Genomic DNA, 25062 nt, shown 5'->3' with positions numbered 1-25062 from the left:
AACCAATAAACTGCTATTGCTACTTTTATGATAACTATTACTACTATTGCACACGATTATTTACGGAGCAACGACGTACAATTGCATTCACTCGGATCACCACCACATAATATTACCAAACTAAACTGAACTGAACTGAGATTGAACGACCGCACAGGATCTACTACACAGGACGTTCAGCTACGCACGACGGCAGGCAGCGCTTCTGCGTGGCCTCCGTTCACCACGACCGGGACGCACTGACACGGCAACTGGTGGAAACGAGCAACGAACGTCGAATCCAAGAACACAGCAACGGGGCTATCGACCGAGAGACGTCGTCGACGGAAAAACGGCGGTAGCGCGTCTGCAGCGGCTGCAGCGACGGCAGTCGTAGCAGCGGCGGCTGTCCGACGGACGAATTCGACCGCGGCCACCATCAACGGGAATAGTGGCTAACACAAGCATCGACTCCAGCGACGACTCCAGAGCAGCCGTCGGCGTAGGCAGATAGGCTAGGGGGAGCGAGCACCAGACGCTCCAGACCCGGCTTATACGGTTGTTCGACACTCAGCAACGGGCAGTGCACGTCGTCGGATAGAATCAAGCTGTAGAAGCCGGAGCAGAAGAGCAGACGGAACTTCAGCAGCGGGAGTAGCAGCCGGAGCACCGACAGGAGCTCTAGCGACAGCAAACGAAGGGAAAACGGAAGGAGCAGCAGGGATCAGTACTTGACGCAGCCGGACCCGTCAGGCCCGCTACGGCCGGTAACGAGACCAACCTCAAACACATACGTGCACACACATCCATCTACCCTCATTTTCTTACAACCAGGAGCGACGGGGCCCGAACAATGCTAATGGCGAGAGAGAACGAGGGAGAGGGGGTAGCGAGAAGGAAACAGAGCCAAAGACAGAGAAGATTCAGACTGCGGGATTCACACTACGCAAGCAAGAAGCACGTCGATCGGGTGGACGACTAGAGTACTTTAGCTTCGACGGCCGCTGCCGACACAGCTTCGGCCGCTGTTGTCGGTTCGACCGACGACACGCAACCAGTCAACAGTTTGCTGGTTTGTTACGGCGGCTTGCGTCCACTGCTGTGCCGGCGACGCCGCTGGCTGAGCTCGTCTAGCTTTGGGTCGATGCTATTGCGAACAGACAGCGAGGGTAAGCGGGAGAAATAGCGACGGCGCCGATTTTGGAGCGGCCGAAATTGCGGCCGGGGTGGAGAATATCAGCGTTGGAATGAGAACCAGCAAAAGCTCCGGAGTCGGCTACGGGAGATGCATAGAGGCTTAGACGCATACGGGGCTCACTCGACAGACTCCTCTCACACCCTTCTATGACTATGGTTCCCTGGTAGTGAGCGGCCGCTGTTTTTGATGGTGGCCTATTGAATCAAGCTGACATTGCTAAAGCATTAGTCAATGCTGTATATAGCTAGACATCTCAACTCTATGGGATACACACAGAAATGGAATTCCAGCGTCATCTGAACCAGTAGCTAGCATATGTTCTCCTCTATAACAGAAGAAGTTTAAATGCTACGCAGCATCTACTGTTTTATAATATGCATATCAGCAACAGCAAGCGAAACAGTTTCTTCCCAGCGACTTCTCGTATTGCATGGACAAGTACCTTTGCGTGTGCTGTAATAATCGCCAGCTAGCGCCAAGAATCCTTTACAAAAGGTTTACAAAGCAAGGAGGAAAGGCCAGGGAGGTCACGTGGTGTCTTTTTGTGATGTGTGTGCGCTTTAACGCTTGGCTGTTCAAGGTTCCACGTTTCGCGTTCAGGTGTCAGGACTCAGCGTTAAACGTCCGATGCAGCGTTCGAGTTGGATCGGATTGTTAAACGGCTGGGGATCGACGTTACACTTTATGTTGGTATTGCTGGAGGTGCGATAGAGCTCTGCCGCCAGGGGGCAGCAGTGTTCGATGAGTCGCCGATGACCATACCAACCCGCTCTCAAAATGATGGTGTACCAGCTATAGTGGCCTGAATTGAAAAACGATCCTGTTACGTTGACCTTGCGTAGCGCTGGAGATGGCGCATTGTCTTGTTCCGTCGATACTCTCTCACCGTAGATGATGCCTCTTTGGAGGTGCTCCAGAGCTCCTAAGCGCACAGCGTTAGCTTCAGTTAGGTTCATCAAGCATCATCATCTGGGTGATTACTTAGTGTGAGCTTAGCGTAGTTGGCCATCGATAATGTGACTCGCCAATACAGGTGCCAAGACCTATTCAGTTAAACACTCTCTCCGAACTGACAACTCCATTAGGTTCCCCTAGCAAAATTTTGCTTCCGCTGCTTGTAGCGGTTAGCAAGAGCTTTCGGTAGCAGACAGTCTTCAGCGAAGATTTTGCTGTAACATGATGTCACAATAATTACGTCATTAACGACTGATACTGCGTGGTAGTGGAATTGCGCAGGAATAAACTAAAGACGACGAAGGTCCCCGCTAACAGATATCACGTTCTGATCTCTGAAGCACGGGAAAACGATTCCTGCCACCCTGCCGTATTGCTTATAAAATCCTAGCGGTCTGACAGAAACTGAGGCAATCAAAGGAGGTACAGGACAAATTGAACTAAAGGAATGATATACTTACGTGATATTAATTAGCACTGGTAGTTCAGAAGCGGATGGTTAATACAAGTAGGTGGGCAAGCTATGCCCCCCTTAGTAAAGGAGCCAAATATTTTAGGCTTCTATATAGCCTGTACTTCTAAGCTCTGTATGAGCAAAATATAGAAACCTAAAATTGCCACAACTCTTGCAACGAAACCACAACTCTTGCATTGTATATAGATATGTACTCTCTATATATATATATATATATGTATACTTTTGGATATGTCTCATTACGGCATAACGAGGCATTTCGCCAGCTGAGCTAGCGGAGTTTTATCCTGCGGAGTATATTATATAGATGCTGCCAGATGAACTCGTCCAACATATATACAAAACTAATTTCTCGTTGAATGTAATTTAGTAAAGATGAAATGGCAATTTCCGCATTGCAAGTGAATACAGGCATACGTAGCAAGACTCAAATGACGTGTTTGCCGCCCAATTTCTTCAGGACTTCAGCAGGCCACAGATAATTAATCAATGACCACATATTCATACGCACTGCAATTTATCTGTCGTTAGAGAGCCCCCTATCATGCATTGAACTGGACCATATTCACCTAGAAATTAATAAATACTCGCATCTTTACTATAATACGTATCTAATGTGCGAGTATTCATTCACAGGCATGCCGATACGCATAACATGTAGCCGAAGGGCCATTATAGTTTTCCTCATCTGTACGGCACTATATTATCCAGTCATCCTGATTACAGTCTTTCGATGTACAAACCGTGTGCCCTAATCAATATATCATCATGCATGGGTGTTCACATGCGCGCCATTATTAATGCTGCTAGTAGAAAAACATCCTGCTCTTGAATTTATCGTAGGCTTTCCCTCCTATATCTATTTGTCTGTCTCACGCGCGTGTATGTTTCTCTTTACTTGTATCGAGGGAAAAGCCGTGTCTACGTTGGCCTTTTCACTTCGTTTACCTTTTTTTGTTTTGTGGCACCCTCATCCAGTACAGTGCGTATCACACACATCACACCATAAACAGTCTGGGCGATTCATAGTCTAAACCCAGTCGAAATAGCATTTGACTGTTGCAGTTTGATGGCCATAGTATCAGCAGCAGCATCTGGAACTATTCTGTCGCCCAAGGCGTTTTACCTGCTGATGAGGCGGCAGCAGCAGCGGCGGCCGCCGATGCATCTAACTCGGTTTGTTTTCCCCTAATGCAGTGGCGTAGAGGAGTAGCTGTTGTTGTTGTTGTTGCATTGGTTGTAGCCACAAATGCGCCCGCAGCCTCTTTCGGCCAGCGTCGTGTCAGCTGATCCGCTATCGGCACCGCATGCTAATTCACGCACAAATACAACCAGTGTCTCGTTTATGGACGCAAACGGCAAATGGAGCCGTCACGGATGATCTCGCGTTTGCCAGAGAGCGACTTGCGATGACTACGACTTGGTCGTAGTCATCATCGTCGCATGTAGTGCCGCTAATTTTACTGGCGCCAATGACTGTAACGGCAGGCGAATGAACCCAGATCAGGTGGGTTCATTGTACAGCAGATTCACTGTTGTCTCAATGAATCAAATACGAGGCTGAATCAATAGCAAACCGGGCAATCAAGCAAGCTAGCAAACATCTTAGCAACCGATCCGACTAACTCCGAGATTCGGGGATCTGTTGCATTCATCAACAACAACAGGACAAACTGGGCTGGGGTAGTAATCGATTGGTTGATCGGCCCGGGGACACCGATGAGATGGCATAGATAGAGATGGACAGCATAGAACAGACAAGATTGCACCAGCGAACAAATCAGAGCTCCAGTCAATGTTCATTGCGAATGTGACAGCTCAGAACAGAACCCAATGGACTACTTACGAGAATAGTTGTGCTTGGGGGGAAAACGAGAAATGTTTTTGCGGCGGCGACAGTTACTGCAGCTGAGTCGCTACTGTGGATGCTCATACAGTCAAAGGAATGGATCGATTAACGTTACGACGGGAAAATCAACTGTTGATTGGGTAGTTGTTGACACGGGCAGTTATCTCGATCTGGATCTAAAGTGTAAACGTACCGGCTGCCTAACCGTTGGCGCTGGCGAGAAGCTGAAAGAAATCTAGGATAAAAATCGTTCAACCCGCCTTCATCCATCATCTGAGTGTTAAGCGTATGCGAATCCAGGTAGAGTCTATGTAGTAAGGAGTAAGTAATAGTAAGAAAACGGTTGTAGAAGAAAAATTCAGTTCCTAGTGATTTCGCATACTACGGTACGGAACAGTGCGACGTCAACGATGTGAGACCGGGTAATTAGTCCGCTAAATACAGTACACGAACTACCATTAGATGTCTTATTATTTCAGATGTAAGCTAGAAATATCATAGGGGTTTTTGTGGATTACTAGAGAACTTTTAATACCTTAAGTTGAAATCAGCCGGCCCAACAAAATCTAATTCGGACTCTAGTACTGGTTAAAATATACTATAAGTGTACTAATCGAACAACTACTGGCAGCTAACGTCCATCCACGCCCGATCAAGACTCACAATCTTCTGTCAGGTGTTCTGTGTTGTCAGGCGTTTGAAAATGTAGCTCTGCGAAAAAAAAGCTTCGCTAAATATGTGTGGATATGATGAGCAGAACACTACTATCTTTTTTATAGCGGCTCTCTGGTTATCAGGACTACATGATCAAATGCTAGCCATTCGAATGCACACGTGTCACTCAGAATCAAAATTATCGATCTAAGATAAGGAGTTTCTATTTTTTAAACAAAAAGTTAAATCACTTCTTGATTAATAGGTGTTTTCATTCATGGCTTGTTGTTCAATCACATTCATATGTTAATAATGCATTATAAAAAAAAAAAAAGAAAAAACTATACACCATATTTTTTTCTTTATCAGTCTCTTATCCTTGTTTTCCAATGTATTAATTTTAATTAGTTTTAAAATTAATTGTGCCACTCATCAAGACGGTACCTGAATAAAGCAACTGCTCACAACAGGCCTACAAGCGGGTGTTGTTTTATGTTATCTGTTTATTATAATCTATCCAGAACAGATACCCTAATGCAACCCATTGACAAACAGTTATCAGACCAAAGGTCGCTAAACTCAAAAAACATCAACAATAACGCCGACGATAGCGCAGCGCATAGTCGAAACCCAGACTCATACCGGACGCTACCATCCAACGCTCGTTAGACGCTATGGATGCTCACTCTCACACGCATACATTTACCCATATAGATATACGCGTACTAAAGAACATATTGTTGCCCCTTGTGCCGCCGCTACTTCCACCATTGTTATTACTACTAGTGGTATCATCATTATGTTACCCAATGGCCCTGACAGCGAGCAGCTTCTAGCAACCAGCCAGCTAACGTTTGGTTTAAAGCTGCTGTAATTGGGTCACTGCCGAAGGCGCTAACGGACAATGTCTTGTCATCGGCCCCAGAACAGCACAACCCCAGTGCAGTAGCAGCGACAGCAGAAGCGTCTCGTAACAAGTAGTCGAACAAACAAGTCGCAAACGGAATCGAAGGGACAGACCTTTGCTTCTGGCCCTGAAGTTCGGTTGCTGAAAGACGCAAAGCGACGTCATAACATAAGGACTCAGTACGGGTGCAGTTGGATATCGATACAAAAAGTGATGGGAAGATCCAACAAGTTTCGATACTCGATCAAGCGCCGCTGGGGTCGGTACAGAGGCCTTTTTCTTCTTCGACCAGCAGCACGAAAGGCCATAATAGTACTTATGAAGCCTGATATGGTCCGCCAGGCCGTTTAGATACAACCATAGACGTTCACGTCAGATTTGTATTCGGGCTGTAGTTGTGGTACAATAGTCGGAGACTTTGTGTAAACGAGATTCTGATGAGCTTTGTTCAGTGTAGCCACTAGCAAAAAACATAGAATTCTGTTCGGAATTTATTTCTGAGGAGATGAAAAATGTCACGAAGTCGATATAAAACTAGCTAGGTAAAGGTGGCGCTTGATGGAACGATGAAGTACAGAAATATTGGTTATGGTATCTGTGGCAATTAGCACAGAGGTTAAAAAGAGGAAAGCACGTAATAAAATAAACGGGTAATAGACTTTTTTTCTAAATATGTGACTTGTCACTAACCTTGTAGGTCAAGGTTTTCCTTGTCTGGTAAAGGCTTTGGTTGTTTCCATTGTGTGAGTAAATCCTCGTTGTCACCTCTTCGATATGACATCAAGAACTTGCTCCCCTAAAAGGTCTAGAGGACGAACGTCCTCGACGTGCTAGGTCTTGTCAGACTCATTATCTAGGATTTTTTTAACACGTTTGTTAAATGGCATGGTAGCCACGTGCAATACGAACCATTCGCAATAAAAATCGTTTGCCAACGGTAAATTTGAACTACCGATGGCCACAGTTTAGGCTTGATTTTAAAGTGAGCGTAGCTGTGGTGGGTTTGAACTTTTTAACGAACCTGCTTTGCAAAACGTTTTTTGTTTTTGTTTGGTAAGACGGGTTGGTTACCTAGACCCTTGGAAAATCTTTGCCTGGATTGTATCTATAACAATCTTGAGATACCTTGTAGAACTAAAATAAGAAACAACTGGTGACTGTCTTCGATTTTTAAACGTGGATGATCTACTATGGTTAGCCAGGGTGCGTAACTATCAGGTTTTCGTTATATCAAAAGCTGCCGTTCGCGCAACAAAATAAATTATCATGTCTGGTGCTGCTCTAGTGCTCATTAATTGCTTCAAACAGTTGGCCTTTTCCAGTGCAAAACAAAGTGTGTCTATGCCCACCTTCGACACTTAGATTCCTCAGTGTCCCCGAGCTTAATAGACAAATACGTTACGCTCGCAAAGGTCCGCTTTCGAACCTACATAAATCATTTTACTGCATTCCTACATTAGTAAGATAAATAAAAGGTAACAGCGAACGATAGGTCGTATCCGACACTTGATTAAAATTTGGCGGGGTTGCATGAGATCTGTCCCTCGTGTTTTCCGTTTTTATTTGTCATCTTTACTTTTTTAGGTGAAGAAGATTTTAGAATCACCACTTGTTAAATACCTTACCGGGATGCGTCTTGCTAGACTTGTCTGGGATTTTTCTGCCAGACCCATGAAATGGCATGACAACCATACCAGCAGCTACTAACCTTAATTGTAATATTTGTAATTTTTGACAAAATTTGAGGCTGAGATTTGGATAAGCGTGGCAGCGTGTTTGTCGATTAATGGTTACCATAACAAGGCAAAGAGATGCGCACTAGCCTCCCAGACCACGCTGCCCTCTAGCACTTCGTCACTTGGTGTAATGATAGTGTTAGTGGCATAATATGTATGAAACAGTTTCCAAGGTAACATATTGCTTAATTCCCTTGATAGCCTTGTTGAAGCTTAATTGAGTTGAATAGTTTCATAATGCGAACACATCCCTGTGTAAAGGATGTATGATTCACATAGTGTAAATCCCAATGGAGAAAATATATATGCAGTAAGTTATAAATTAAAATTGTCTACAACCGAAAATACCAAGAGTGCATGGACGTCCCGTATGAAAACCTAGATGTATTCCATGGAATTAAACGTGCCCAACATTATTACATTTTTTTTTTTTTAATATATGTTTATAAACACATCTAAAACCTGTCTGTTTTGGCTTAATAAACAAAGATTTCTATTTATTAATTATTAAGTATTATATGTAACGTTACAACATTGTTTATTTTCGTTCATACATTTCGTTCAACAGACTAATCGCCAGTGAACGTGACTGATATTTGGTTATCACAAAAATTGAAACAACAATCATTCACCAAAATATAGGAGTTTGTTAATCAACACTGAGAAATACTATTTACATTAAGACATACACACACATACAAAACTTACTGCCGTAGAGGTTTATGCCGAAGCCACTGTGTCCCATTCAGCCGCGCCAAGACACGGTTGCCACGTTAGGTCATCAACCCCTGTCCATTTTCTCCCTTCCCCATCGCGCCAGCAGCCATCCTAAAAAATCTATGTCAAAGTTGTTTTCCCTATACGCTTTGCTGTTTCACTCTGAACCATCTGCAGCATGCTTCTATGTACATCTTACACTGGCTCTTTCCGTGTTGAACTTATGCTTCCTTGGTCTCTTCCTCTCTATTTGTGTTACAACTCTGCCTTACACTTCGTTCTTCTTTATGTCGACTTTTTGTTAGTTTCTGCGAAATTCCTATGATTTTTTTTCTGTTTGGCTGCTCGTCGATTTTCAGCCCAGTCCGTACTTCTTTCTGGACCCTTCGACAGTCCCGTTACTTGCTGCTTGGCGTTGCTGGAGGTTTCAGTTGCAGCGGTGTGACATCACGACCACGTCAGATCAGATTGGTGGTGCAGCGCGTTGCTGATCAGCGATCGGCAACCGCTGATTGGCGACACATTAATCTAACGGTATCAACCAACAGAAAAGAAGCAGTGGCAGTTACCTAGCTTGATATCGGCCGGCATCGACGTCGCTCGTCGAACTCATTTCCTTGCTTGCGTCTTGGCTTACGCAGGCGGGAATAACAGAACACAGCGGCATTTCTCTTGGGTTACTTTTTTTCGATGGCTTTTTTCCTTTTCGCCTTCGGAGTTATTGCTGATGAATTAGGTTCGCTGGTCATAGAAACGTGACGTTGCTCCTCATTGCAGCACACGTAATTTCACTTATTCATTTTAGATTTTTCTCGGGAAGACTGAGCGAAGAAGAGAGTGCAAGTGGAAGTGAAGCTAAGGTGAACCTGTTCTTTTGTCATTTCTGGTTTGTGTCTTCTTTATTGAGGAATAACTCACGAATGAATGAAAAAGGGGGTCAGGATTCTTTCGGATTCATAGGCTAGCTTTGCAATAATACACAATGAACTTGACTAAGTTGAACTTGATTCTCATAGATTTTATTGTAGATACTAAAAGTTAAATGTCACCATTTTGTTGGTTTTTAAATAAATACATATTGTATACCTACACAAACCGTGTGAAATGGATCGAAAGAATATAAACAGATTACCCAAAAACAATATAGAAGAAATCGTTCTGAATTACGGGTCATTTGGAGTACAGAACTTCGAATCATTTATAGGTCATAGTAAGCCACTATCGGACTATCCTTTATTATTCCGGTCCTTCTAATCGATTTACAATAAAGTGTCATAAAATCTATATTTACTAGGTTTGTTAAAGGGCAGGAAAACTTTGCAATATACCACGCACGTAGTTCAAGTTTCTAGCGGGTTTAGACTCTGGTCGGGAGTTGTGCGGTAGTGCTACGTTATTACACAGAATGAGTACTAACATACATTAACCTCCTCTATTAACAGAATAGATATAGAACACATTTATATGATGGCTTCTTAAACATTTATGTACATCTGAATTTGTGCACGGTGATAATTTTCCGATTTAACAAATATGAAATGACAAGACTTAAGTGTGATGTGCATTCCATGTTTAAAAGACTGCTCAAAGGTGGTTTGCGAAGTTCGATATTGGCATCTTGGAGTTGGAGGATATATCTCGTCCCGCTCAATTACCTAAAGTCAACAACGACCGCCTTTGAAGGAAAAAGGCTGGCATGCAACCCATGATTCAGCTGCTAAAAACTGACTGCAGCCTCTTGACTACCGTCAAACATTTTATGTTATACGATGTACTAGAAAATTAGCAGCAACAAAGAAAAACGAAGACCACATAAGCTCAACTTCTCATTCTCTTTCTATGTCTCACCCAGTACCGATCAACAAGGATCTCTATATATGGCTTATTCGAGTTATATCGAGTGAACGAAGCTATCCAACATAAACAACAGAGTACAAAAAGTCACCTTTTCCGCGACAATCCCAATCCATATATTTCGGAAATCATTAAAAGCAGAAGAGCCTACCCTTTAAGCGCTTAAGCAGGAGGCTTTTTTGCCCAGACGATAATCTCTAGATTACTCGCAGTAGTATTATCAAGCAGAAGAATTTCCACTCTATGAACAACTTGAATGAGGAATTATTTCAAGAACTAATAAAGAGTTATCTATTATTTCTTACCCGATAACCTTAGTACAATATCAATTTTGAAGGCACTGACTTGACCCAAATGTTTCAAGTTTTGCGTCTGATGCCGCCATGAAGACTTGCTTTAGGCAGACGTATAAACTAGTAGTAGCGATACCAAGCAACTCACTCGCGTTGTACTATACCGAGTAGAGACTGAAACCTACTGAGTACTGCAAATATATCATGTGGTTGTATATTTCAATGCACCGATGGCAAATATCATTCTGTGGCCGGTCAAGTCGGGCGCAGTGGAGACTATAAATTATATATAACTACTGACCAGTTATCTTTATTATATAATCGAAGAATAATAAAAATATCGCCATAGAATACAATATCACGTGACAGTCCATGGCATATATAGTCAGTGCGGTAGCTCTTCTTTTAAAGTAATGCAATAATTCAAAAATGATACAGTGCAGTAAATAATACGGCGAGAGAAATGTGAGTAAGGTTTTGCGTTGTTTTCAAAGGATGCCACGGCTTGGCTTCTTGCAGCCTTGAACGTTGCTTCCTTTCGTACTACCCTCGCTTTTGAACCAAATCAAGTGAATTGCTTTACTTATAACTTCAAATTACCTTCGCCTTGCCGTTTTTTAAGTTGAGTTTGTTGTGATGATGACAATAGAAAAAATGTTGCTCTTCAACCACTGTGACCACAACTGATAATGATAACTAATAATCCACATATATGTATATGTACGGTGTAAAGATTAAACCCTATCAGTATTTTTGTTGATGCATATTAGCCTATTGTCGTTCAAGCAGGCCTGTAATGCGTTTTCAAATAGGTAACGCCATAGCTGGATTGTACAGAAAGGCAATGCTGTTTTTGTATATGTCAAATTAGCTTCGTATACGTACATTCTACATAATTTATAAACAAAAGCATCGAAACTATACCCTTAGCAGACGAGAAAGTAGACCTGAAGAAAAGGCGTCTTGTCAGATCTTGACCTTTTATTAACTTATATGCATTAGAAGAGTGCGCTCTATTAGGAGTTTCTTAAACATACTTCATTGTACATTAAAAACTCAAGTTGACAAGTTATGGTGAAATATAATATGATAGAAAAAAGCGTATCTATAAGACAAGTTAATATATATAATAATAAACCATAGTTGATTAACATAAAATATCATAATTTAAAGAGTGCTAATATCAAGTACAAAATAACGAAACCTAAGAATACGATGAACGGAGAGCACACATTTAAACTATCTAATTACGGTGCTAATTTACAACCTCATTATTGGTTACAGAAAAAATTGCTTTTAGACGATTACGCAAACCTATGAAAAATGGCCTTCTATGCAACTTTTTCTCTTCTCCCCGCTGCATTTATCGCCAAAAGTTTGTCTGCTTTGGCTGAAACCGGGAAAACAAGTTTTTTAATATCAAAAATGTATGAATTAATTTTTTTTGTAATACAACTTCTCGTAGACTTAAGCTGCATTTTTTGACCGAGTCTCGTAAATTTCGCTTCCATAGTTTCTGGGGTAACTTTATATGTTGAAATAGATTTCAGGTCCTTTCAAATGTTTGCTTTTCTTAGTAAACTTCTGAAATGCTTTCGTTGTAAATTTGTTCGAGATTTTTTCCCACTTTACCAAGAACATTAAGGAGAAAAAATGTAATAATCATAGGTAACTCAAATTATAATCAAAGGTCGACAGAAGAAACTTTTCGTCTATATAGAGTATCCTGAATTTAAAAACAGGAAACATTTAAATATTGGGTAAAATTACTGATGAGATTTTAAGCCATGTTCGACATTCTCGTAAAAGCCCTTTTTAAATAGTCTGTATTACGTATCGTACGGAGTACTGTCAAAATATATCTTCACAGAAAAGAGAAAGAATTAGGTTACCGTTCTTCTATCACACCTACAGAAAATTATCTGCGGTAACGTTATTTCCAAACGCTTTCGATATAATATCTTTGTACAACGTTTTATGTTGGAGTTGGCTGCAGAAAAATATATCAGACATTTAATCATTATACATGTTAAATTTACTTATTTGCTTTAGTCGCCGTTTATCTCCATCTGTGTAAATTTACTCAACTTTATCTAATTAGTTTATTTTTGTCTAATTTTTGACAGATGACCGTTAGGTTAGCGGTATATGTATATAGTCTCTTTCTAATATGAAATATCTCATATATATTAGCTTTTTCTAATTTTTAAACAACGTTTTCAATTTACCCAGGACTATTGTTTGGATTGCAGTAGTAGTTCAAATATGAATACACTTCATAATAATAATAGTCGAACATCGGGCAAGAAATACGAGGATTTCAAGGAACCTATGAAAAAAAGTTATAAAACCTTAAAAAAAAATACCTAATTAGAGTTAAACGAGCTGTGAAGTACAAAATATTACAAAGCATTTTTCTAGAGAGAAATCTGGTGTGCAGACATCAAAAATTGGAATTTTATTGCACCAAATCGGAGCTTCCAATCAATAATGTGCATATCTCGGTTCCTAAACCAACCCCATTTAATATCGCAATAAGACTCTCAAGGTCGGCACAAGCGATCGGTAGATCCTAGTGGCACCGTAAGTTTTTCGTCTCAAAAAGGGTAACACTTCATTAGTGAAGCAAATATCTAGTCACATCTTTGAAATTACTATCCTCTGTTGTCTAAAAAGACGTCTTTTTTTCGCAAAAAATGTTTTCTAACAGACGACAAAATGTTTATTATGCCGCTAGTATTCCGTGCTTCATACTCAGTATGAAACATATGACACCTTTTGTAAGCGGACGCGTTAAGAAAGATGCTCACAAAGGTAGATTTCATCTCAACATTTAAGACAACAGCTTGTTAAGGTAAGCACAAATTTAATTTCAGCTGGCCTGCCAAGTTCGGATACAAAGCCTTTAAAAACTTCTAACACAGTATTTCGGCCTGTCACAACCGTTATCAGCAGGTAAACTGCACAATCTTCCTCGTATTTTGTGCTTACCATGGAGCCTCTCCGATAACCAGGGCGTCTAAGTTTTTAGAGAGGACTCCACTCGCCCCACAACTACGCCTCCATGTGAATAACTTTGCCCGTTCGAAGATATTCGACCTTTGCATGCGTGACCTTTTGTATTGTTCGCCGCAATGATTATTCGAAATAAAGCATTATAGTTGTAGATACAAGGTGATAGCGGCATCAACCTGGTCGGGTGAACTTTAAACGTTGCTCATTTTAATTTACTTGATTATTCACTGTGTACTTGTAATATAATCGACGCTTCACTCCTCTACTAATGCGGCAACCTTTACTGCCCTGTACGGGGTATTAATTCTGCGAAGTTTCAGTCTGAACGAGAAAAACCACGAACCGCTCTAGCCATCATGTTGTGGGCGGAGCATGGCTCTCACCGTAAACTATATGACACTCTATATTTTGACGAACCAAAGGAATTTTGGATAGATATCAGATGGGGAACGGTGTGGCAAATCCCGTATTTTTGGTGTGCATGTATCTGACTAGGGGGCATAGCATCTAAAATACCTGAAGATGCATTATTTCTAATCTTTGTGGAATTATTATTATTATTATTTTAAGTTATTAAATTATTTTAATTTAAAATACCTATTATATTTATAATATTTTTATATGAAATGAAATATTATAAATATAATAGGAATATTTTTAGAAGTGTTGCCTTTGTGACCCAAAAGTGAGTACATTCTAGTAAACTGAGAAAAGTCGTTAACACAGATTTCCTGCTCTGCCATGAAAGCAGCAGCTAAATGATTATGAACTGGCTTGACGCCGACAAAATCGTATTACGAATACCATCTAAATATCAGTAAGCTTGCATGTGCCTGAGTAAGGTTACGCAAAACAACATTGATATATTAGACTATCGAAAATTCTTCTGGACTGATATCCGTTTAAAAACCGCAGACAAATCATACCTAGCAAGCACAAGAAGAACCTTGAAAGAACTAAAGCTTTTTTATCTTTAGCTAGTACGAATTCTAGAATGACAATGAAAAGTACAGCTTATTTTTCATTGTTCTTTTTTCTCCAAGAATAATTTCCTGGTTGTGAACTAATTAAGCACACAGGATTTTAAATATGCACAGTATAAATTAATTGCAGCGGGTTCTTTAGTCTCAAAAGCTTTAGGAGGAGAATTTGCATCAAATGTTACAAGTCTCGAACACAACGAAGCAAAACTTTTTCGAAAGTAAACGTAGGCTCTCAAATATCGATTAGATTTAATTAGTGTCTCTAGGGCCACGAGTCATAAGACTGTTAAAAAAATATATATGAATGACAGTGAAATGATATGTGTTGCCTTTACAAGTCTCAAGTCCGAAGGGTCGGGAACGCAACATATGGTTTACTAAATGATAATGTGTGAAATCAATTACAGCTAGAACAGAATTATTTACCTGCAAAATTGTCGATGCCAACATCGCCCACTGAATTAAACGAAGATGAAGTGTGTTGAAACAGCTTAAGTAAATTAATAATTCAAGACAACAACGTCCCCCTTCTAGGCTATTTCTAGAAAAAAAAAACGAATTGATTTATCTCATTTGACTAGAGTAGCGAATTGCGTAATCCGTGGTGGCGACGACATTGGATCTAGGGCCGAAGTATGGCTATAGTTAGAAGAATGTGTCCGTAGGGAAACCCTGAAGCTATGCAGTGGAAGGTAACTTAAAATGCACCACACCAGAACCTCGTAACCTAAAAATTATGCCTATTTTGAAGTAGCTAAATTCCGAAAAGCTATGTGGGAAACCTGTTTTTGAGCAACAATCATATTTCAGTTCAAAAAGTTAATTAAACTTTTAATAATTCAGTTACGACTGTATTACGACAAACTTCCTTCCGTGTGAATTCTTCGCAGAGTAGTGACTGCACGAAGAACGGCTGCCTTCATAAGACTTCTATAACGAAATGCGATGCGCACATTCTCAAAGTTCACAATGCGAAGAATGTCATAACAAAGTACATCTTAAGCATGTCAATAGAGCGAACAATATGCGGATATTGCGTAAACACCAGTTACATTTGCCGAGTTACTGTTAAAAGAAAGCTAAGAATACTAAGCTATAAATATATTTAAGCGTTTCAGTACTGGCGGACAAAAATGAATAAATTAGCTTAGTAATTTAGGACGAGATATAATAGTCTGTGTCGGTTTCGCTATGATGCTACGCGCTTTGATTGATGAAACGACGAAAAACAACATACACACATAACAGCTCATCAAGCGGACTCTTCGAAGCAGTCTGCTTAGTTCAAAAAGTAACGCTAAAAAATACGGTGATACAAGTACATAAGCATAGTACGTTTGAACGACACTACGTTCAGGCCATCTAAAAACAGTGACAGACAAAAAACTTACAGGTACATGCGAAATGGGAATAGGTCACAGGTATTGGTCGTGCGAGTCGCAGCCTTCTCAAATATCGTTTCTTGATGTTCGCAACGTCTGCAAATCGGTTGGGCCACAAAGATATTGACAGAAACGTAAATAAAGGCAACGTTTGTATTTTGTTTCTCGTTTGCCCAATAATAGTATCGGACGTGTAACGTAAAACTTTAAGAACAACACATTTCAGGCAATCCTATATGGAAAAAAAACTAAGAATAAGATTCAGTATGTCACTAAAAACGCTTGTATACATCTAACACTGTTTTTAGTGCTGTCGTGTAACCTGAAATAATCGTTTATACGATGGGAGCTTTAAAGTTCGTCGCGAGCTTGACCTACTTATAAGGCTTCATAAGAGCGTTGTACTCAATCATTGCATGCATGAACACATAATAATATCTGTATTATATTTTATGAATATAATAATGTAAATAGCCAACGTGGCAAGCATTGTACCCGAAATGCAGCTATACTCTAGCGGTCGAAACATTATATAATTCCCAAGAGTAGGCCTGCTGTTTCTTTATTAAACTAACACAGCATTTTATGGCCGTCATAAAAATTAATTATGTGCTGCTTAGTTTGCGATACCTTGTATATGACATCAAGGCAGTAGGAGTACTTCTAAATCTAATGTTCTTTTTACTCATGCTATGTACTATGAACTGCTACGATTTAGCGTACAAAACTAACTGACCATCACAGCTTCACATGCTAAGTTGGCTTTATTTGCTTGACTTTTTAAGAGACAGTGACAGATCAAACTGAGTTGAACATATTCAATAAAGACGAAGCAGTTCAGTCATATGCCACTGATCTGCTACCAAGTTATGGTAGAAATAGATACCGAGAGCTTACCAAAATATCCAGTCGGTAAGAATGCTTTTTTCCGCCGACGGAGCCCGCCAATTGCATAAATCTGGTCACACAAAGCGAATTATCAAAAGTGTATTATTCGTAAAATAAAATATAGAAGTTTAATACCAAGTGAACATGCAGATTGATGTCTATTTTGCAAATACTTGTATGCATTCTGTTTTTTTTTGACCCAATAACGTGTATGCTGGACCATGTTTTGCTTGGTTAAGGGTTAGAATGTCCAGATTCAAATGGCGGCTATAAACCAACTTTAAAATTGACGAGGAATTTTGCGTATCGTATACATGCAGAAACAATCCTTCACATAAAATCCTTGACTAACCAAATAGGCTGCCGGTAACCTGCTACAGATAATTGAGTCACAATGAATTTGTCTCATATCCTACTTTACCTACTATAATTCGTCTCAACAAAACTCTTTTTAAGAAAATAAACATCGCCTAAACCAGTTCCGTGACTTGCGCTGTGTATTGCAGGTAATCGCTTGCCTAGAAACCATGCTAATTCAGAAGTAAACAGTAAAATCAAGCACTCAAAATGAGCACCTGCATATAGCTTTTTCGCGCCATTTTTCTCTACCTTCGATTGTATTTTGCCTGTTATTTCATTTATCTCACGATTTTTTTTAATTTTCACTATTTTCTTTTTTTTGTATGTATCCACTTGATAAGCATAGGAAAAATAAAGCAGTCGTTGTACTCAGTCTATACCACAGTGTAAGTAACTTGGAAAAATCCTGATTGCCAGTCATGCCAGTTGAGATTAGCAAATACTATAATCATATTTCTACAGCTAAATTCATTGGCAGCAAACATTTACATCGATTTTGGCTGCCTGTATTCCCGATTTCGATGTTTCGGCGTCAACAGCAAGACTGCTTTGTTTCGCCTCACCTGGCTCCGGAGAACGGAAGCCGTTGTCCGGGTTTGCCCCGGCAAAAGCAACAAACGCCATAAGAGCATGCACGTGGCACACGCTTTACAGGTAGACGTTCGATAGACCAAAGACCTACAGAAATACCATTTCAGAGGCAAAACACACACTGCATGACACCAGCTTATTGTGTGTCATCATATCATTAAACCTCTTGCATTTTTCGGCTCGCATTCTCTCCACATGCCACCGAGATTCAGGCACAAACACTGCCACTGCGAATTCGCGAACGAACAATGCGTAGGAAAAAAAAATCTCCAGCTGTTGACACTGCACATGAAACACTAATTCCAATCTTCCTGTCACCCCAATTAGACTTTAAGTAAGCTAAACACGAAAAACACTTTGGATTTATCACGAAATTAAGACGAAAACCATTTATTTCTCGTCCATTCGCAAAGCAGCAGCAACAACAGATATTGCATGTTGCTCTACGCCGATGTAATTGGCCTAATGCAGTTGTAGTCCCCAGCGGCGAACTGCGATCGATGCTCGCTCTCCGCACCACGTTCAGGTCGTCTTTAATGCGTTCTCAGGTCTTCGTCTGCGGTTTGTCGACTTTCTGCCAACCACTGTCCGTCCTTCGAGATCGTCACCGCATTTTCCTTCATAAAAACTCCATTATCGCCATCTTAATGCTGCTTTCGTCTAAACGAGCATCCCTCGATGAGATGTGCTTTACCTCCCGTCGGCTGGCAAAGCATGGACGAGCAGCCGGAACACAGCACCACGGTCTGGGGGTGTGAGAACACGGTGGTGATTCGATAACAGCCGGGGCACTTGACGTCCATAAAGAACGAGTTTGGGGATTGTACAAGACGTTTAAGCTTGCATTTGCGCTTCTCCTCAAGCGGGCTGGGGTTCAGAAGATCCTTTGCGAGCGGCATTTTGCGTGATTTTTCGTAGCGCACGACCGTTCGCCACTACCACACGTTGAAAAGAATTTTGTAAACATCGCCTGCTAACTGTTCCGTTTTCGATTTTGGGATGGACGCATTCGCGCAATGAGGGCAATGATCTTGCTTGGTTGAACAGAGCGCGGGCCAGCAGTAATGCAGAGCTGGTTGCACATAACAATAGACTGGGAGAGCGTTTCGGCTAGAGAGAATAGGAAAGATGAAGTTCAGATATCTCATAAACTGGATAGATATCATGGATACCTGTATAATAGAAAAATGTAAAAAAGGTGGTCTTAGTGTGCTCATATAATCATATTAGCATAACCATTCATGCAGGCTTATCTACAATAGGAGAAGCGAAGGAAATTTGAAATTCGCGCGCCATGCTTTCCTTACCTTTTTCTCTCTCTCGTATGCACGGTGCTTAAACGAATCGGTATATCACGGGACTGTGTTGTAGTGGTTATGTGTATGAGTTGAGGCTTCCTTTTACTTGTGTTTATAGTTTTACCATCGGCCTGTTTTGCCTTTGTGTGTGTAAGTTGAAAGGTTAAGTGAGCTTTGACCGCACAATCTGGATGATGTGGAACCCGTGGTTAGTACTAAGTTTTGCGGCTATGACCCAATGTCACAGTCCGGCTATAATGTGGCCAGCTGATCAGTAAGTACCTAGTGTATGCTTTTAACATTCGCAGTTGGTTGTTCCTTTTATGTGTATCTTTATTTGTATTTATTCTATTTAATATTTTAAGGTGCAGCATGAAAAAGTAACCTCGGATTACTTTTCCTACATATATTTCGAAGCTAGAATACAGCTTAGTAAATAGCTAGCGTAATCTGCTATGAGGTTGTTCAAGGCTTCAAACAATCGTAAAAGGGATGCGGTCCACTCACGTGATTTGAGCCGAGTCTATGTGATAACCAGGATTGGACGATACATTTTTTAATTATATTAAGATAATATTTAATTTAGTATTCTAATTCATTTATATATGTCGTAATAAAGTACCCTTCGTCGTAATGTGCTTCTAAGTCGTTATTATGTATACAAGTTTAAACAGGAAAAAAATAATGAATGAGTGGGGTTATCGCACACCTGTCGTACAGTTAATAATGTGTTTTAAAGAACAAGCTTCATAAACTTGTCCAGTTCAAAGTTTGTAAGTGGTTTCCGAAAAAGGATAGCCACAAATCTATAATGACTGGTATTGTGAATTGTATGAAGTCGGTACCTCTATAAGCAGGTCTTCTAACACTAATCCCCTCTGGGTACTCTATTCCACCTTATATCCACATTATTCTATGACTGCATGAAGCGCAGCAAAATTTAATAAAATTAAATGTCTAACTGATTTTTGATTTACTCAAAGGTTCGCACTAGCGGATGGTCAATCTGCTCTAGAGACGATGTCGCTAGAGGACTTTCAGAAGATGTTCCAAGATAAAAAAGTGGTGGTTTTCCATAAGTACAGTGTAAGTACATCTATCATTTATGTACTAGGTATTTATATTATAATATTCTCTTAGTAATACACTTTTTTAACACCTCGCCAGCTGGTTTTCTTTTTGCGCAAACCTACACATTTTTAATTACTTTCATAAAAAAACTTTGTTCCGTCGAGGTGAAGGCGCCAGCTGACGCCGCTAATTCAGACGCAACCAATGATATATACAACACGACAGGTATGACTAAATAAAGAAAAAAATCCCTTTGATGCGTTTCTTTGTTTCCTTTTTATTTTTTTATAGTTTACGATTGAAAACGTGGCCTACCCGTCCAAGCCCATCCATTATCTACAGACAGTTGATGCGATTGCACTACAAAACATCAAATCTGCTCATCGTATGTTGGCTTCACTAACCGAATCGGACTCGGTGAAGATTGTCCAGCTAGACAATGGCAATTTGGCTGACCAGGATCAATTGATCAAGGATACAATGGAGGCAAACCCCGGGTTCGCTGGAATTCTGATTGGATTGGGATCAGGTTTGCTACAGTGCTAGTACTTAGTAGACAGAAGGTTACACCCAAAACGTGATAGGTATGCATATTCTGGATAAAATTCAAGCAAAAACCTACAAAAAGCAATAAAACATTGAACAGATTCTTTATGCTCTGATACTTCTTATTGGCTGATCACGTTGAACTTGTTTTATACGTTTTCTGTAACTGTGTAGTTTTTTTTTCACTTTACCGTCAACAGGTTCGCAACGAAGTCGTCGTGCTGCTGATGACAAGTCCAAAGCTGCTTGCGAAAAGCGTGGTACATCAGAGAAGTGTATAGCGTACGTTGCGGCAGTCAAGGTAATGACAGTGATGACGAAGTTGATGTGAGTGCAGGTCAAATATTGTAAACGGCCATTCTGTGGGTGAACTGGTGTGCAACTTAAAAGCCAATAATCGTATTCTGTAATCGTCATAGAGGACACCAAATTCAAAATTCTGGTTGGGAGTTTTATCACACCTATACAAAACTGCTTTACTATAAGTGAATTTGCTACGTTCTGATATCTGATGGCAAAAGCAAGATAGGGTATGATCTTAAGCTTGTTGCTGAAACGTTTAGACACAAAAAGGAAATATATAATTGATTTTTTGCTACTTTATTTTGCGTTTATGTTAAGGTTGGTGCCTCTGGTACTGGTAAGTGCGAAATTCATTGTCCTGAAGAGAAATCGCTAACAATTGAAGTCCAAGACAACAATGATACCGCTATTGCCACTATCAAGGTAAATTGCGAATTCTTTAAACGATTTACTAGCTTTATTTGTGCAGTTTTTTTTTCTATAGATCGCATAGATCTAATCGCTTTAATGTTATCTGTAATTTGTTGTCTCTTTTATTTTCGACGTGACAGGTTAAATATATGACACGACTAAGTAGGTATATATATTAGCATTTGTTCATTTTAGCTTCACAAGTGACTACTGCGTATAGTATAGATGAATATTTATTCGCTGTGAATTTAACCGAAAGTAAGATACGGTTATTTGGTTTGTAACTAAGTCCAAAGCGTTGGTCAAATTTAGTCATTTGTTTTGTTGGACACCGACTGTGTTTCCAAATACCTAAAGTTTTTCGGTCTTTATAACGTAATTATATATATACGAAGTCATGTATTAACATCGCATGTCGAATAATTTATTTCTTGTTACATCCCGAGGTAACTATAACATGAAAAGATTATTAAATAGGCTAATATCAAATATGCAAATTCGTTATAATTAATTCTTCTGTAATAACAATTTACATAATGGATAGAAGTTGGGAGTGTTGTTTTAATAATCTTTAAGCAAATTCGCAGCCAGTGATTATTAATTTTTGGTCTAATACAGGACAATCATTGAAACAAGAATATGTACTCGTTTAATATGCATATCGCTATTCTTCATGCATTTCATGCTGCCCAGGTCGTTGAACACTCTGGCGGCTACCAGCTCAGCGTAGATGGTGACCAGTACAAATTCGATGTGGATGCCAAAAGCACTTGGACACCGTATTCGTTCTCGTTCTCTTGCGCCGAGCTTAAACTCATCCCGACGGCGAAGAACACGCAGAAAGACGTGGTTAGTGTTCTTGCATTTCAAATTATTTTCTGGAATTATCAACAACCCACATATTGAAACGTTACGAACGACTTCCAATCCAATCCCCATACCTTACATGCATCGCATGACAACTAAGCAGTAACTCCACTTAATCTATTTGCGATTCTTGTCAGTAGTCGAGAAGCGAGAAATTTCTAGATGCTCTTTTAAGCTGGGCTTTGAAAGGAAACTAACAAATTTAAACGGAAATATAAAGTAGTCGTAAAAAACTAGATTGAGCCTTGTAGTGCACATTAGTTCAGTGGCTTCTTCTTATTGCTTTGTCGTTGACAAGAGCCGAAATGTAATTCGATTTTTCTGGGTTGGGCCCAGCTACGCTTAATTCAAAGTACACTTTGTTGGGGTATAACACTGTGAATCTGTGTACATTTACAAGAACCTCAACACATTTTATAATGCGAAATAAATAGACAACGTTCTTTTCCCACTAGGATACAACGACTCAATCAAAACGGCCTTACGTACGTTTTAATACGAACAAAACTCTTATAACACACAATTTCTCAGTCGGACCTCCCTCACGGGGGAGCTCAAAAGCAAGGCACCGTGATATGGTACACGTACAAAAAACAATTCCGGCTTCATCTAACCCCACAATTTTTTAGCAACATGTATGTCACCCGTGATACGAAGTCATACAGGCACCGGGGATCGGGAGGCTTTTAGTAACTCTGTTGTTTTCTTACGTCATTTATTGTAGTACTTCTTGAGCGGCCTACAGCTCTGGCCAAAGGCGGGCAAGGAGACGTTCGGCGATTCCTTCGATTGTTCGACGTGGTTTACGCCCCAACTCTGGATGGGCTTCTTGATTTCGCTCTTCTACTCGGCGATACTCTTCGTTGCCATTCTATTCCTATTAGATGTGAAGACCAACGACCGTTTCGACGACCCGAAGGGCAAAACTATCACCGTTAACGTGTCTGAGTAACGGAACGGATCTGCAGTTATCTTGAGCACGAATAGCAGACGTGATTCGCAAAGGAAAGCTTCTAATCTTATTAATTAGTGGTAGTTATTGAAGTTTAGGTTATTGCGGAGGTGATGGCTTCAGAATCAGATGACTTTTTAACAAGCAACATCTCGATGAAGACGCTAATGTATGTAATCGTGAATGCATCAAAAAGTTTCAGTTCAAAACCAAAAAGTTTCAGCAATGAAATTTCGAGGGTAAGCCGGTACACTCAGATAATAACCCAGATAATTTTGGCTAATCCAATTGTAATTTGATCTACGTATATACACAATTCACTAGTGGGAAGACTGAATTTAATTACAGAGCTAATAATAATGTTATGTAACAAAAGTGATTAATTTATTATAAATGCTATTATTTTTATACGTACACATTCCGTAAATCGTAATAAATCACATGTTCGAAGGAATATACTTACAACATATTTTCCTTACTTCTAGTTACCGATTTGAATTGTATATATTGTATTTAGGTATTACTTATAAAAACTATTAATGTTGCATATATATTGAGTGTTACATAATGTTAAAATAGTATTTTATGTTGTTATTATTACGGGGCACGAACAGTAGTGAATGCATACGTGGGCAGTTGGAATTTATATCAGTTCACGTTACCCTTAATTGATTTAGCAAGTCGTTAGGAAACTGATTACATATCTTATCTCAAAAAGTATAGACGAAACATTATTGATAAAAGAAAGCCAAATATAAATTGGCAAATCTATCAGCTGGCTTTGAGAATATAATATGAGCCAAAGGCGATGTTATTAATTGCACGCGGTCTGTTGGCGACTCTGTATTTTTAGCACGAAGTTTGAGCTTGATGTTTGTAGCCATTGGCAGAAGTTGATCAAACTCGACGGTTATTTTCTGTCGGTTATATTCCGTGGGTTGAATGAATCTATCAATGTAAAGGGGTCATTCGATTATTTTTAAGCTGATAGTTTGGTGACGAGGTACTCTACCTATGTATTTTTTAAGTCTGGCACCTTTGTGATAATCTATTCACATTTATTGGAGCATTTTTTAAACTACTTCAAGGTTTGAAAAGATGGATATTTATATCTGTAACGAAGATACGTTATATGTATATGTTATTATTTGAATGCAAGCTGTACTATCTCGTCTTATGACATCTTAAGGCAGCTTAATGTTCAACAAGTTCTTGAACGGAACTTCTGTATTTTATTCGTTTTGTACTAAATACTCAAACCCATTGCTATTTCGCTTTAGCGTAAGTATTAGAAAAACTAATGTACCTTGCCTATCGACTTTTGTAATGAGAATTTGTTTCAACTCTACAAGCTAGGCTAAACATTTCCACTCATGGACACCGCTACAGGCATAAATTCATGCACTAGTATTTACGTATCGTTAATAAGGACCGTGTATTGATCTTCAGATTACAATATTGGGAATACAGACAACGATAAGCAAGTGACATTGGCGGGAACTCGTGCCAATAATATGTTTGAAAAAAGTGGTTGTTTGTTTTACGCGTTATCGAAAGTGAACGTTATTTTTTTATGCCTTTGATCATGCATTATATGTCGTATATTATACAAGGTGTGTTCTACTATAGAAATATCAATAAATTTTGTTAAGTGGATTGATTTATATATCGCTCAACTATGCTGATGAGAAATTTGTTATATATCTATTAATAAAACCGCTGCTTGAACACGGCTACATATGAATCCAACGAAGACGTCTTTAACGTTAAATTTACTAG

At 39.8% G+C, this 25062-nt stretch overlaps 2 protein-coding genes and 1 long non-coding RNA gene across 3 annotated transcripts; 2 read left to right on the top strand and 1 right to left on the bottom strand.

Moving 5' to 3' along the window:
* Positions 1 to 2574: 2574 nt before the first annotated feature.
* Positions 2575 to 11004, top strand: LOC147758341 (uncharacterized). The gene is made up of 2 exons (XR_015319735.1): positions 2575 to 4877; positions 8829 to 11004. It is a non-coding gene; the product is annotated as an uncharacterized LOC147758341 (long non-coding RNA).
* Positions 11005 to 18197: 7193 nt separating this feature from the next.
* RpS27 (ribosomal protein S27) lies at positions 18198 to 18801 on the bottom strand. Its single transcript, XM_022790501.2, has one exon. It carries the CDS (start codon positions 18732 to 18734, stop codon positions 18480 to 18482), a length of 255 nt encoding a protein of 84 aa, XP_022646236.1. The 5' UTR covers positions 18735 to 18801; the 3' UTR covers positions 18198 to 18479.
* Positions 18802 to 19177: 376 nt separating this feature from the next.
* LOC111243993 (uncharacterized) lies at positions 19178 to 23748 on the top strand. The gene is made up of 7 exons (XM_022790490.2): positions 19178 to 19407; positions 20117 to 20219; positions 20496 to 20733; positions 20951 to 21051; positions 21372 to 21476; positions 22158 to 22313; positions 23056 to 23748. The coding sequence occupies exons 1-7, from the start codon at positions 19325 to 19327 to the stop codon at positions 23281 to 23283; spliced, it is 1014 nt and encodes a 337-aa protein (XP_022646225.1). The 5' UTR covers positions 19178 to 19324; the 3' UTR covers positions 23284 to 23748.
* Positions 23749 to 25062: the final 1314 nt, after the last annotated feature.

This window comes from Varroa destructor, unplaced genomic scaffold, assembly GCF_002443255.2.
Source record: "Varroa destructor unplaced genomic scaffold, Vdes_3.0 BEIS01000001.1, whole genome shotgun sequence".
Taxonomy (NCBI): Eukaryota; Metazoa; Arthropoda; class Arachnida; order Mesostigmata; family Varroidae; genus Varroa; species Varroa destructor.
The sequence above is the reverse complement of the archived record's forward strand: the minus strand, read 5'-3'. Positions and strand labels throughout refer to the sequence as shown.